Source organism: Peromyscus leucopus, chromosome 17 (genome assembly GCF_004664715.2).
Source record: "Peromyscus leucopus breed LL Stock chromosome 17, UCI_PerLeu_2.1, whole genome shotgun sequence".
NCBI classification, from domain to species: Eukaryota; Metazoa; Chordata; class Mammalia; order Rodentia; family Cricetidae; genus Peromyscus; species Peromyscus leucopus.
In genome coordinates, this window is record NC_051077.1 from 38,693,569 (window position 1) to 38,710,054 (window position 16,486).

At 37.1% G+C, this 16,486-nt stretch overlaps 1 protein-coding gene across 1 annotated transcript in view; it reads left to right on the plus strand.

Moving 5' to 3' along the window:
• Positions 1 to 4,423: 4,423 nt before the first annotated feature.
• The window catches only part of Asb5 (ankyrin repeat and SOCS box containing 5), a 39,445-nt gene continuing 27,382 nt past the window's right edge, over positions 4,424 to 16,486 (plus strand). Inside the window, exon 1 of the mRNA XM_028858284.2 lies at positions 4,424 to 4,959. Within this exon, the coding sequence (XP_028714117.1) occupies positions 4,764 to 4,959 (196 nt within the window). The 5' untranslated portion in view covers positions 4,424 to 4,763. The remainder of the gene's footprint in view (positions 4,960 to 16,486) is intronic.

Below are 16,486 nucleotides of genomic sequence, written 5' to 3' on the forward strand. Positions count from 1 at the left end.
AAAGATAAAGTTTGCATTCCATTGGTGTTTTAAGTTTTAACAGTGATGTACAATATCCCCAGTAAGAAATTGTGTGGTTCCTTTCCTTTTCAGTTTCAGCCATGATGAGCCTTCATAGTTATGGGTAAACAACAGAGTTTACACTCACTGTGTATGAGTTATCCTCAGCTCCCCTGTTCTAGAACTGAAAAGATTCCTGAAATTAGAGGAGCTGGGCACTAACAGCTCTTCATTGTTTGAAATATGTTCGTGTTATTTTTCTTTATTTCAGATGTCCATATTATAAATTCATTAAGAGCCTGTATATTTCTACCATAGAATGAAAGAATCATAGTTTACTTAAAAACTAGTGAATGCATACAGAGAAGCTCATTACCATCTTAAGCAAAATAAGCCTGATTCAGAAGGATAAATACTACATGTTTTCTCTCCCTTATAGAATCTGTGTCTTATTTATAATGAGGTGGAAGGAAGAAGAAAGAGAAGGGCATGGAGACATAAATATAGTGAAATATAAAATATACTGAAAAGCTCCAATTACATATGTCAAATTATTTATTTTCCAATTTTTGAGAATTTCACACAAGAGTAACTGTCTTTACATCATTTCTGCCTCATCCTTTCCCCTTCAACATCTCCTGTGCCTCCACTTACTCTAAAATTCATGATTTCTGTAAATTGTTGTTGTTACATATGTGTATGTGTGCATGTACTGGTATAAATATAATCTTCTGGGTCCCTTTAGTGTTGCTCTTCCTATGTGTATATGTTTAGGGCTGATCATTTAGGATTGCATAATATCAAGGGAGTCATCCCTGGAGAAGACTGATTCCCCCTCTCTAGAAGCCATTAATTACCTATATGTCTTCATCTGAGGGATGGGGCCTTATAAGATTTCACCATCCACAGAGGAATGTCAACTGGTGTTATTACGCAGGTCTTGTTTAGATGGTCACATTATTAACATTTCATGAGTGCTGCTCCCGGTCATGTATAGAAGACACTTACAGCAGGCATCCTGGTCCTCTGGCTCTTAGAGTCTTTCTGCCCCCTCTCCCTCCCCTTTGATGTTTCCTGAGCCTCAGGTGGAGGGATTGTGTTGTAGATGAACCCTTTAAATTTGGGCATCCCATCACCATCACTGATTCTATAGATTTTGACCAGTTTAGGATTTATGGGATGGTTTCTGTCTGCAGAAAAAAAAAAAAAAGCTCTTTTGATGAAAGATGAAAGCTGCACTCATCTGTGACTAAAAGGATGAGTATTTGGAATTCAGTAAGTAATTATACTGATTTGGGAAGGTGGCAGCAGTAAATTCTCCTCTAGCATCTGTGACCTCACCAGCGAGATGGCTAGGATAACAGACAATATGAGGCATGAATTCTCTCTTGTTGAGTAGGCCTTCATTCCAATTAGACTGCTTCTCCTCACTCCTAAGACGTAAGTGCCGCTATTGTACCCTTGTGAGTATCTTGTCAATGCTGGTCAGTGTTGTGGTTCATAGGCTTTGCAGCTGGGTAGGATTACTGACTGCTTTTCTCCACTGGAAGCTTGCATAGCACCTTTGAATGCTATAGGAGCTAGTCCTTGAGAAGGAGGCTTCAAGGTTACTTCCAATTCAAATCTTTCAAGTTATGTGTCCAAAGTGCATGATGTCTTCAACAACTGGCTCTTACCTTTAAAGTTCTTGGAGGCAACCAAAGGTGATGGAAATATTCTATATTATTTTAGGGATTGCTTGGACTGCTTTGAGGTTTTTCATGCCTGATACTAGAATTTTTGTTAGTCTATGACCCTTGTGGGGGGCAGCATGCATTATAACCACAATTGATTAATTTCACTTAAGCTATATGTATGTGTATATATATATATATATATATGATATATGTGAATATTTTGTAGTAAACAAAGTAATATGATTCCCTATGGCTTTTTCAAAAATCCTTATTGTACTTTATCCATTCTCCTTCCTTCTCCCTCTGTATTTCCATCCTTTCTTCTGCCCAGAGAGAGCCCCCCATTTTTTTCTATTTTCTGCTCACTAGTGCCTGTACCCTACCATCCCCTTCTCTAGACTTAACTGCATGGGAGAAGGCGAGGTGAAAATGATATAAGACAGTACTCATATATTAAATTCTCAAAAAATATATTAAAAGAAGAAAAAGCAAAAATTGTATTTGAATCAGAAAAAAAAAACAAAAAAGAAAATTCTAAAGCCAAGAAGACGAATGCACAAATACAGATTATTTAAGATGGTGTTTTGGGGAGTCTTTTATGTGGAAATGAGCATCTAATTTGTATTTCTGAGTTCATTTTATCATGCTATTTTATTAGGCTATTTTATTAGGCCTTCAAATTAAGAAACTAGCAGGTGACAAATTATATTATGGGTGAGTGTTACCTTCATAAAACAAAAAAATGAGAATAAAGGCATTTCTGAAAAAACTAAATTTGACCTCTGGAAATAAAATCCTAAATATTGTGTGGTAATGTTTTTCTACTAGTAAAGCAGAAGGGATTTAAGCTTGCTGAGCTGATGACGACAGCCTTAGTGAATGGAAGTGTTTCTTAGCCCCAAAGAATCTAGGCTGCCGAGTAGGCTGTGCAGGGAATTATTTATAATATCATTTACTGGTAAGAGAAAGGGGCGAAACCTTAGACAAGCACTTAGATGTGACTAAGGCAGGTTTATTTCTGATTCCAGAGCACTGGAGTGGAAGTCACTCCATGACTCAGAGCATTGTGATGGGCCAGCTTCCACAGGCTCCTCTCCAGTGTGTGCTCAGACATCACCATGCCAAACAGAAGACTCACCAGAACGTAATTCCGATGAGTTCACTCGCTTGACACAGTTTCCACATCAGTGGTAGACAGGACCATGTAGTCACTTTATCTTAAGCATTTCAACAGTCGTTTGTACTGTGTCCCAAATGGCATGAGCCATGGTGCCCAGGTCCGTGTGTAATAGTTCTGCCTGTGCTGCTGTGGGAAAGAACGCCAAGGACCACCATCGAAGAGCTGGGGATTTCTTTCTAAGGCATCAGTCTATTTTATGCTTCAGGGAGCAGTTGATTCACTGGGACAGAAACAGCTTCCTTCAGTTGGCACATGTATTCCACCACCATGGCTCCATTGTCTTGGGAATATTTGATGAAAGTCAGACTATTTTAATAGGATAGACAGCAGGAAAATGACAAGTCACGCTTATCAGTACATCACATCACAGATATAATCCTTTCTTCAGTCAGGGCCACTGTTGATTGTTTATGTCTTGTGACTTTTAAACTTAGTAGAATTAAGAAATAATCCAAAATGAGCAGCCCCTAAATCTGATGGTATAAACATATATCATAATATTTTGTATTAGTACATTTTCGTTCACTTAAATGCTCAGATATTAACAAGGAAAAGTATTACTTCAAAAGAAAACAAAAGGAAATAGAATTTGTGAAAACAAAGTCACTGAACATCATTTTTCTAAATAATTGACTCTATTTCTCTTTTAAACTATTGTTTATATGTGGGTATACATAAGACTACCTATATATGCATAAGGTACCCATATATCATAGTTATCCAAGAGTATAGGTCTGGAAAGTACATTTTAGGCTGATTGTAACTAGACCTATAATTAAGTTTAGTTTGTTTGGTTTTGCAATCTTTTGTGTAACCGTGTACTTGTTTAGTAATTCTTTGGTGTGTTATATCCCCTGTCCCAAGAAGCGCTGTCATTTCCTGTCAGAATTAGGCTTCCTGCGTATGCTGCCATGATGCTTGTCTTCTATTTATCTGGTTTCTGCATTTCTCCTCTAAACCTGTGCTGCACTAGTGACAGACACTGTTAGTTCTTCTTGGTTTCCTCTGAATACAGAAAATAGGTGATAGGTGTTTTGAAGTGTCACACGGACAGTTTAAGTCTACTAATAGATGATGGGACAACCTAATTTATATAAAAAAATAAACTATTGTATAACATTAAAATCAATGTAATCAGTTACTCCAATGGGTCCACATTCAGGTCCCATCCATGGACTATTTGATGACTTAGTTCATGGCCAACCAATATAAACCCTGGAGTTAGAACAATTGACTTCTCTTCAGTATTATGTATATTATTACATGAACCATGTGTATAGAACACACAAAAGCTTCCAATTTTCTTTTTTAATTTATTTAGTGCATGCATGCGTGCGCGCGTGCGCGCGCGTGTGTGTGTGTGTGTGTGTGTGCGTGTGTGCGTGTGTGCGTGTGTGCGTGTGTGTGTGTGTGTGTGTGTGTGTGTGTGTGTGTGTGTGTGTGTGTAGGTCAGAGAACAAATGGAAGTTGGTATCCTCCTTCCACTGTGTAGGTCCCAGGAACGGAACTCAGGTCTCCAGGCTTGGTGCCAGGCGCCTTTACTGAGCCATCTCGCCGTCCCCCGGTTCTTGATAATTAGACACCAAAAAAGGAAACCATCGGCATTATTTATTTCAATATTTGACTCCTGAAACCCAGAACAGAAAGAGGGTGTATCATTTTATACGGAGAATGGAAAGTCAGGAGGCTTGCGAAACGTGATTCGGTTGCTTCCATGGAATATTGTCAGACCAATAGGAGCTGGTGAAGAACTTTTATGGACAGTATAAATAATTTGAGCCTTAGACATCATGACCAGTTGATATTTTCTTTCCTGAGGACCAGCTGTTCAAGAGCATCCCGGACCAGAGCCAGGCACAGTTGAGACTCGGCTGGGACTTGGCACTGCGGCGGATTCCTCTGCAGCAATGTCTGTGTTAGAAGAAAGCCGGCCGTTTGCTCAGCAGCTCTCCAATGTCTATTTTACCATCCTCTCCCTTTTCTGTTTTAAACTTTTTGTGAAAATCAGCCTTGCCATCCTCAGTCACTTCTACATCGTGAAAGGCAACCGAAAGGAGGCCGCGAGGATAGCAGCTGAATTTTACGGAGTAACCCAAGGACAAGGTACGTTTACGATAGCAAGCTCCTGTTTCAAGTTGACTTGAACTATCATTTGATCTGCAATCCAAGAAAACATCACGGGTTCCCTTTATGGGGCGTTTTATAGACTTTAGTAGAAGGAAGTCCCTGTAACTTACTTCATTGACTTCATGGAAAAGTTTTTCAGTGTAAATGCTTGGGCAATATGGAAATAGAGCGTTAAGTATAGATATCCGTGCCTAGTAGTAATCATTTAAAAACTTGATAGATATTTCATTTTCCACATCGTTGTTCCAGAGAGTAATGAAGAGATAACTGATTTTACTTCAACAGTCCTTTAGCATTAAATTTAGCGTTGATAATATTTTAAAGGAGGTATTGAGGTCATATATAAGAATGTCGAGTCAAGCCTGGTGGTGGAACATGTAATCCCAGGAACTCAGGTGGCTGAGGCAGGAGGACTGTAAACTCAAGGCCTTCCTGGGCTTCAGTGAGTTCAAAAGCAGCCAAGGTAGTTTAACTGAGACCCTGTCTCACAAGGAGAACTGAAGGGAAGGCTGGGGGATAGCTCAGTAGGAAAGTACTCACCTAGAATGTGAAAGGCCATAGGGTCAACCCTCAGCACTGGACAATGAATTGAAATAAAATGAAATAGTTGTTATTAAAAGTAGAGGATTTCAAAATTGGTTTTTATACAATTTATAGTTTTATTGTGAATTAAAACACAGAAATTAGTATTTGTGGCATGTATTTTCCTAAAGGGGTTGATACTGCTTTGCTTGGATTATGGAAATTGTTTATTACATGACAGGATCATGAATAAGCAAATTTGATGTTTGTGCAGCCAGGCTGATCCATGCTTTTTAGAAGAAATTGAAATAGGAGATGAAGTGAAAAATGGTTCTACCACTCACAGATTTTAAATTTGATATGACCATTATATGCTAGTGAAGCAATATTCCAGATAGTAAAAATGATCCACATGTTCGTTGGGAAAGTGACATTTTAATATCTTGCAATCTTTCAATTTATTTCTGATTTGGAATTAACCAAGCCAACAACACTGTGTACATACCCTGATACCCCCCAGGCAATTTAAATATCCATGATTGAAACTTAACATCACATAATTAGAAAATACAACATTTTAAAGAAAGAGGCTTTTAAGCTTTTTGTGTTGAAGCTGATTTTCCTATATATTTTAAATTTTTGCATAATTCATTTAAAAATCTAGGCTACCGTTGATGTGAGGGAATGTCGAGTCTTTACTGGGGGACTCTTCAGTGGCTTGTGAAGAAGATACTGTTGTCCCTCAAGGAAGGTTGCTTTTATGTAAACTCAGGAACTCATCTACAAACTCAGTGAGGAAAATTTAAGCGCCCCAGGAAATTCTCATAGAGAAAATAAAATCCAGATGAAATAGGCTGCAACCCTGTATTTCTCAGCACTGAATTCTGAACTAGCATTTCAAAGTAGTGTCTTTACTTTGTGATCCATAGAAAATGGAAATGTCATTTTGGTGAATGGAGTATTTGAATACTAAATGCAAACATAAAAATAGCTTTTAAAACCTGTCATATTTCTAGGCGTGGATGAACAAATTATGAGATTGTAAGGTGGTAAAATGTAGCTTCACAGAAAGCTTATAGCTCATTATTTAAGAGCAGAGTTTATCCCCATTTTCTGAGAACGAGTGAGTGTACATAAGGCAGTGAAATGTTGGCCAAAAAGAAGAAAGATGTTTTGCCTTCACAAAGGTGCTAGAGGAGACCATGGAAACATTATTCTGTGCATCTTGGCATAAGAGAAGCAGGCATCCCCTTTTAGATCATGGTGTTCTCATGAAGAGAACTCCTGGGCATATATGAATGACTCTGGTGTTTTATTGTCTTATTATAGTCCTTTAAAATATACTAGAATTGTAGGATTTTTCAAGACAGTAAGATAGAAATCAACACTCATTAGTAGAAACACATTTCCTACAAATGTAAAATACAGAGTTTCAAAAAGCTTTGCTGTATTTTAACATTCACTCTATAACAAAACTCCTTTACAACACCATGCAGTATTCGCTGTATACTTAATACCAGGGTATTTAATTGTAATTATTATTCAGGATAAGCATAATTGTGACCAATATTATTTTAACATTAGGAAAATAAATCGAATGCCTTGAAAAAAAGTCTTATTCTCCTGTTAAGAAGAAATTAGTCTTTGCCCAGGAAATTATTTCTCTATTTTATATAGTTTTTTTTTTAAAAATCATAATTATACTATTTCTGATTGGCTTGTGTCTAATGTTGACTGCTCGGGTTTAATTATTGTTGCTTAATCAAGCAATTTCCCCCTCCATTGGCAAGATTATCACTGTCATACCACTTTAAATAGGTTCCTCATTCCTACTTTCAGAGCTTAGCCAGATTGCTCCCCAAATTTCTGGAGTGCAGTTGCCAACTGCACGAAGTAAGCCTGATATGTGTAGTTCATGTCTTTCATAATAGTGGAGACCTTATTGACAACATTCTCAATGTCTTCCCAAGAGCAATAGCACTTCCGCAGGAACTGAAAGAACCCCTTTGCTGACCTAATGGCTATTTCAAGGCAGCTCATTGTGTTAGGCAAGTGTAGACTGTTGTGTTGTTGTTACTGCTGTTGTTCTCAGTTGTTAGGCCCTGTTCAATCAAGTTCGAGATGAAGGTCTGATTACAAACCCAAAACTTGATGAGCTAAACGGTGGATAAACTAGCTTAAGACGTTTCCTTCTTGATCCCTGTAAACTTCATGACTTTGCCTTTTCATTTCTGAAGACTGAAGAAACTCATTCTTTGCTTAGCTTCTCTCTTTTGATTATCATTGCCGTAGTTAAACACTCCTGCTAGAGCCTCTATCTTTCATGGGATGACTTCAGTTATAAATTTGTACCGTACATTGAGACTGACTGTGAGACTACTAAGAATTGGGATGTATTTTCATCTGTAATATTAAATGGTGAAGAAAAAGATAAATATTGAAGGGTATCTTAAGTTGATGAAATCATTCCAAAGCCCTGGAAAAAGACTTTATTAAACACCGATAAGCCAGGTGGCAGTGGCACATGCCTTTAACCCCAGCACTCAGGAGGCAGAGTCAGGCGGATCTCTGTGAGTTCGAGACCAGCCTGGTCTAGAGTGAGATCCAGGACAGGCACCAAAACTACACAGGGAAACCATGTCTTTAAAAAAAGTAAAACAAAACAAAACAAAACAAAAGGTTAAATACAAATAAATATCCCAAGACATGTCAAGTACTCTCAAACATTAAGGGAAATGTTGGTCAAGTTCAATCTTAGGCTATAAGAATTACAGCAATTTTACCTTCAAGCAGATGGAGTCACTTTTAAACATTTGTTTCTTGAGTCCTCTTGATAGCAAGATAATGAAGACAGGAAATGTGTTGGTCGTTGGCATAAGTACTTTTTACATGGAATTCTGAACAATCACTTTCAGATGAACTAAAGTGAAGCTAAAGAATTGCAGTGCCCTTTCACACTTGGACTGCCACAGAGATATTTTCCCAGAGAAGGCAGATGTTTTCTTAATCTCAGGAATGAGCTGAGGCATGGATTTCAGGAGGCACAAGTGGGAAAATAGCACTCGATAAAGTGAAGGTTGTGTGAATTAGAAAAATAAAAAATTAGGCAAAGATATGAAAGAATTTGAATATGAGACAAATAATTACAAATTTTGAAACTACTAGGAATCGTGAGAGTTTGAGTATATATGAAGTTGAGAAGATAAAAAATAATGTAAATAAAAACAATTTATTATAGCTTTCTATAGTAGTAATTGAAGTTGCACAGAAGGACATGTTTGTAATAATTAGACCAGTTTGGACCTTGCCAGAAGGATATTAGAAGCTACTTAAATTTATACTTGTGTTTGTGTGTTTGTGTGTGTGTCTATGAAAATGTCACAGTGAAACACATTTTTTTCTGTATGCCAAGTAAAAAATTAGTTTTAAAAATGATGGGGACCCTTACTAGTTTGATAGTGATTATATGACTGGAAAAGAAATAATAACAAAAACAAAAATAATACAAGAAGGAATCTGTGATGCCTTGGAAGAACATTTGCATAGCGACCATTTATGACTTTAGGCTAAGTCATATATTATATATCAGCATGTCAGTCAGAGTGGGAATTGACCAGCCACAACAGGCCAATATGCATGTCATAAAGCGACCCTTAGCTGCCTTGTGAATCTGGTAGGCCACCTAACTTCACTATGAAATGTGAAGAGAAATCAGGACACAGCAAAGCTAGAATTTGGTTCTATTTATGTGTTGTTTATTTAACATATGAACTCCCTTCATTTATTTTAAAAATCACCAATTAGCTTTCTGATTGTTATTTGGACCCTACTGTAAGAATGGTCTGGCTTTCCCTTCACAGTGTTTTAGACCATTTGAGATCTTTAGCACTTAACTGTGAAATAGTGTATCTATCTCTTGATATCAGTGTTCTTTATTTTGAGCTTTTGGGGTTGCAAACCCACCTTTGAAGCATGAGTTTGTTTCAAAAATAGATTAGATTTCTGATCCTTCCTGGCCATGAACATAATTTTTGACTGTGGAGAATACCTCAAACTAATATGTACCTGTGAGTCTGTGGGCTGACTTTTGAAATTATCTGGAGACACTGAAGCTCACAGGGAAGTGCTTTTGTGGTTGAAACTGAGCAATTTAAGATGCACACAGTCTTATGTGTGTAATTTTGATTTCATACATTTCTGACCTTAAGTTTGGCACCATGGTTATCATCACACATGCATTTCTTGTCATACATATGGTTGAGACTTGAAAGTAGGATATAATATAAAATGCCACCTCCAGTCCAATGTCAAAATAAGTTGTCATTTTGAAGAATAGTACAACCAAGGTATAAAAAGAAGCTAGAGTTCTATGTAACCATGCATGGTTGTTTATTTCTTTTATGGTGCTGAGACTGAAGCCAAAATGTCATACAAGTTTGACTAGTGCTGTACAACTAAACTATACCCCTAAGCTACCTTACGTCTTCTACTCTTTATCAGCAAAGCCTGTGCTGTGTTCATATGATCATTAATAACTAAACTTTAATAGTAGCTGTCAGCCATATCAGAAGTAATACACACTCTGCCATTTTGGAAGAATAATGTTTTGTGTGCTACTGTTTATTTATGAGATCAGTTGTGGTGGGAATGCTTCTTATCTCAACCATGAATACTGTCAGGAAGCAAGTATGATGACTTCTTTAATGGCATTCATTACATAAATGCATAAAAACATCCTGAATACATTTTCTGAACTTAGATGAAATAGCTCTCCATAGGAATAACTGAAACCAACAGACCTGCTCTTAAATGACAGAAGACATTACACTCGAAAGATTCTGTTTTAGAAGGCCAGAACATCTTTTCTAGAAAAGGCTTTTGCTCTCTGATAAATTAAAAAAGAAGTTTGGGAACAAAGTTTCAAATTTAGAAATGACTGCTAGATTTTAATGTATTTGTAATTTGTCGTGCTGCGTTTGTTGAGAAATGCATTAATTCTGGAATTTAAGAACCAAACAACTCATGGTAGCTTCGACAGGATAAGGTTTCCTAGGAATATACTTCCTATGCATTTGTTCTCTTCTTCCTTTAGTAATTCTATCATTTTATCTTTTCTTCTTACAAAGTGTTTCACACTGTTTATTTTCATTTGCCCAAAGTCAAAGGTACTATATTAAGCATTAAGATAAAAATATATCAAAGCCCACAGTCTCCTTACTGTGTGTGGGAGATAAATAACCAAATAATTAGAGACACTGTAAATGGTATTTTACAAAACCAACCAATTGCTATGGGAGTATGGAATGTATAGACCTAGCCAGGAGTAGTCTTGCCTGGGACATGTCAGTTTCAAGCTGTACTAACAACATTCGTGTTCTCTTTCCCAATTTTGGACATGTTTCCTTCATACTTTTTTTGAATTTTAAATTCTCCACTTTTGCTCCATCTGTCTTCATTTCTCAACTTGACACTTCTGTGTCCTATATCTCACACATAAAGCTTGACTCAAAATTCATTTCACTGTTTAAAATGTTTATTTCTAGGAAAGGCACATGCTGGTATTCTCATACCTTTACTAGGCTTTTTGAAGAAATGGCAAGGTCAGTCCATAAACTCATGAAATTTTCATGTCAATGCAAGCAGTAAAGAAAGAAAAATGAATTCTTGTTTCCTGTATTAGTGTTTCTTTTAGAAATTGGTAAAGTTCTTAAAAAATAGCTATTTTTCTTATTTGTTGACATAGATGAGACAGTTCTCAGTCAACTCAGGCCAACAAATATTGGATACCACTTTTTTTCTGGCACAGTGTTGTATGCCGCATGCTCACATTGCAATACATATATAGTATATGCAGAATGCATATGGAATATATGCAAATATACTTTCTAGACACACTGTATTAAATGGTATATGTTTACATTTACAGCATGTATGTGGTATAGTAAATGATTTACTTTTGAATAAAAGGAGACAATGTAATTAAGAGCCAAATGCTGCACATGTAAATAACCAAACAGCAAACAAGGAGGAATTTATAAAGTACTAAGATGAAAATTACCACACTTTACAATGCAATAACTGCCATCTTACAATTCAGTGAAGGGAGCCGGGCGGTGGTGGCGCATGCCTTTAATCCCAGCACTTGGGAGGCAGAGGCAGGCGGATCTCTGTGAGTTCGAGGCCAGCCTGGGCTACCAAGTGAGTTCCAGGAAAGGCGCAAAGCTACACAGAGAAACCCTGTCTCGAAAAACCAAAAAAAAAAAAAAAAAAAAAAAAAAAAGAATTCAGTGAGGGAAAAATCTGAGGTCTACTTATAGAGATGGCATAGTTTAAGACAAAATATATGTTTATGAAGAAGTATAAATAAAACCAATTTGCCTACAAAGATAAAGATGGCAAATTTAAAATGAGAAATGTAAGAAGTTTATTTTTACTAAAGACTGCAGTATGAATCTTAGAGATAATGATACTTGGTTGAGTAGCTGATGTGCCTTTTCTCAAATCCTGTATCCAAACACTCAACAGTTCTGTTCAGAGGTTCCTAATGTCTTTACTGGATTAAGCGTATGAAAGTGTCATTAGCTTATGGGAGAAATAGTTACCATCGTAAGTACTTTGTCAAATCCTTGTAATGATTCAGTGTGTTATGGTCTACAATGTATGAACTGAATATTAGAGAAGGTGGATGGCCTCCTTGTTATAGGCTTAGCAAAGAATGTCCACATAGTGTCTCTAAGTCCTTGTTGTAATGATTCAGTGTGCCATAGTATATATTGTATGATCTGTATGTTGGAGAAGGTGGCTGGCCTTCTTGCAGTGGGCTTAGCTAGCGGGCATGTCTTCACAGAGTCTCGTGGATGTTTTATGGATCCTGGCTAAGTTTTAGTATACTAAGCACATTTTCTAAACTGAAGAAAGATTTTTCTCAGTGACTCCCTCTCCCCAACAACGATGTGATCCCAAAGCAATTAATTATTCCTCCAAAAGCACACTAAAGTGGAGGGAAGAAAGGAGGAAGGAAAGAAGGAGGGAAGGAAGGAGAGGAAGGAAGGGAGGAAGGAAGGAAGGGAGGAGGGAAGGAAGGGAGGAGGAGAAGGAAGGAAGGAAGGAAGGAAGGAAGGAAGGAAGGAAGGAAGGAAGGAAGGAAGGAAGGAAAGTGTGTGTGTGTGTGTGTGTGTGTGTGTGTGTGTGTGTGTGTGTTGCTGAGGGGGACATTTGGCATTTCTTCTTCACCAGCTGCATAGGAACAATTCTTCTTTCCAGCATCCCCTTATCAACGTTACAAAATAAACTATGGGCTTCTAGACTGGGAATGGCCAGCTGCTACATATAGTGTCTATGAGTAAGCAAGTCCATGTTAAGTTCAGAGACAAATTGAATGCTATACAATTTTATAATCATGCAAAACCCCACTAGTTTCTTTGAGAAAGGAGTTTGAATGTCATTTTATTATACTTTAGGGAGTTCTGGATAAGGCTGAAAGAATAAAAAACTAGGATGGTGTGGGGGAAGATAAGATGTTTCATGACCTCCTTTTGCTCTTTAGCTGGAACAAATCTATCTTCATGAGTCTTCCTAAGCTGAACAGTAGACAAGTTTTTTTTTTAAAGACTAGGATAAGATAATAAGATAAACCATCCCAGTTAATAAGGTTTTATTTAATAAGTGGTGTACATGATTAAAGAACCTAACAACCCTATATGACCAATCACCAAGCAGCCGTTCAACATTCTTTGCTGGGGATCAGAAGAACAGTTAACATTTGGGGCCCTTCAGGAACGTGTATAACTGTGAAGTGGCATGAGGGCAGCTTTTCTCCAACAGGGCAGTTAAATATCCATGGCACCATTACCCACCGAGTAAAATAGAAACCTTCAGCAATCCACATACTCTTTCCAGAAGGCTTATAGTCTTAAACTCCGGGCAGAGAACAAACAAACTGAAATGTAACACCGGAATGCCACTCTTGTTCTGAAATAGAAGCACTGGCTCCTGGCAGCTGTCAAGTGTGCGGCTTGAGTCAGAGGAAAAATGACAAACTGAGGTTTATTCGCTGAACATCTACTGTTCTCCATCCTAACATCACAAGGCCCCTCATTAGAGTGAGCCGGGTGAGGCTGTCCGGGTGTGGGAGGAAGCCGTCCATCCATCTAAAAAGATTTCGTTACAGTACCATAGTGCTTCAATCATGAGTGCAGAACCAAGAATGCCTCTGACCCAACTCAGTAACAACTTAACACATTCTTGACTGGCTGCTGATGAGAAATGAAAGCACTGATGTTTTCTGAATTCTCCCTCGGTGACTAGAAAAATAATAACTTCTACCACCCTTCAAGTGAAAGACGAAAGGAATTTTTAGAATGATGTGGTATGGAAAATTAATGACTGAATTTAGAAGCTTTGTGTTGTCTCTTCTTTCCCTCTTGAACTTGACCCACAGTGGTAAATTTGGAAAATGAAGCAGTGTTAGTTCCTTTTGAGTTTGAATACACAGAAGATCATGAAGAGTGCCTTCATAGGGGCTCTTCTAACATCCCAAATCAAGGAGTTGAATACAATCTTGATTCCTCTTTCCTTCTGTCATTCCCACTTCATACAATTAATGATGAAATGGCTCACTGGCTAAGTTTTATGGCTTTTTTTCTAGTTAAAAAAGTCAACAAAACAGTGCCAGTTTGGGTTACAACAACCTCCTGAATTTTAAGTCCTAGAACAATATTTGTGTATCTAACTGATGTGGTATTCCAAGACCATGGAAGATGGGATCATCTCTCTAAGAAAGATGAGCAATTAGGATCTACTGAAATGAATTTAATTTTTAAAATTTCATTTATGTTGGTCAATTGGATTAAACAATAGAATTAATTATTTAAAGTTCAATCATGTTATATTATTATGTTATACAACCACAGAATTTAATTCTACATAATTAATTCCATTTAAGTCTACAGAATTAAAATTGGTATTTTTATTTTTAAAATATTTTTAGAAGACAAAATATTCAGGTGAAAAAAAAAGAGTATACTTAACGCATACCTACTTAATCTGAGACAAATCCAGCTCTTGCCAAGTGCTTAAGTATAAACTAAATGAAAACAGTATGACAAGTAAAATGGATACTTCAAGGCTATTGTTATTCTGAAGAAGGAAATCATAGCTTACTAGACAAAATGTCACTTGATCTTTGAAATAGCTATTCATGACATACAGGAAAAGCAATGCTTTAGATATTGAAGAAAGTCAGCAAATATTTGTAGAATGAATAAAAGACCCTACTTAGAGAAAATGGGAATTAAATTTACATTACATATTGCCAAGTAAATTACTCAGGCAGACACAGATCTATTATGGTTCTAGCTTGCTTTAGTTGTGTGATCCATGGAAAACAGCTTAATGTATGCCAGCCTCAGTTTCTTCATCAGTAAAATAAAAATAACAACCTTTACTCTAATGAATTAGTGTAAACCTTACATTCGAGATAAGTTGTGTAAAATTACTGAAACCACTTCCTACTACACGTGACTTAGAGCTTGCACTGCATAAATGTTAGCTTTTTACATTACAGTGTTATTTTAAAGTTTCAAAATGGTATATAACTTGCTATAATTTAGTAGTGAAACTGCTGATAGGGTATCCAATCCTAAGTGGCTAGCCCTAAACATTTGTACACAATGACAACACTAATTGGATACATTGTGTGTGTGTGTGTGTGTGTGTGTGTGTGTGTGTGTGTGTGTGTATAAAACAATAATTATTCTGGAAGAAGAGATCACAAATTTGAGAGAGGATGAAGAGGACATGGAAGTAGTTAGAGGAGAAAGAATGGGGGATAGAAATGATATAAATGCAGCATAGTCGAGTGAAATTCCAAAAAATTAAAAATTAAAAAAAAAAACACTTTGAAATTCTAATAACAAACTATGTTTGCTAAGAAGCATGTAATCATGCCAAATTGTATCTGCTAAGCTTGCCTTGTATTCCAACTGTGTTAATTCAACAGGTAAATAATTTCAGAACTGAAGTGTTTGAGTTGATATGTCAGTTTTATACTAATCAATGGGGGCCCTGTAGTATTTAGTAAGTTATTATGTGTTCCTTAAACATCTAGAGATGGAATGATTTCAAGTCAGGTTCTGTTGGCTGCAAACTTTTGCTACTCCCAGCAGCTACTTCTACGCTAGTTAGTCCTTCATACTGACAAAAGGAGCAGAGAATGAATAGGGGGAAAAAATCCAAGCTCAGATTCGTGATTCTCTGTCCCACCACCTTGCCTGCTCTCTCTACTGGCCTCCACCATGCAGAAGGATGAGTAGCAGAGAATCTGAATTATTCAAAGAGTCTACAAAACACAGCGCTGGCCAAAAACCCAAACAAGATAAGCAGTGGATTTTATACTGGAGATTCAGGATATCCTTGGTAATTTTGGATACTGTGATATCCTCCATGAAGGAAGATGAGTTGTCCTGAGCCATCACATAGAACTGGAGCAAAGTAGTACAAAGGGGTTGGCTAGTTGACTAGGAGCTAAGCAAAATTCTGTTCAGACAGCCTCGCTCACAGATGGGAGTTTTAAACATTTTTGCAAGAATTTCTTCTATAATCTTACCATGTCAAAGGAATTTTCCTTCACAGAAATTCTTTGAAAAAAAAAACTCACTTTTTAAAAATTTATTATCAGTCTTTTTAAATCTTGTCAAACATTTGCTCCTGCTGGACTGAAGGTAAATAGAGCATGTGTGTTGATTCACAAAAGCTGCATTCATCCAGCTCCCTGCCCAAACTGCAGGCAGCTCCACTGGAGACTTGCTTTTCTCTCCTGCAATTGTTTAGGAGGCTTATAAGGTGGGTCAGGGTCTGTTTAAATCATGTAACTTTTTTGAGACTACTAAGTTTCATGAGCTTCCTGAGCCTTGACAATTCAACTAGCTTTTGGAGTCTTAAGAGTCTCCCTTCCTTCTTCAGGGAGTGTTTGAGTTAGGAG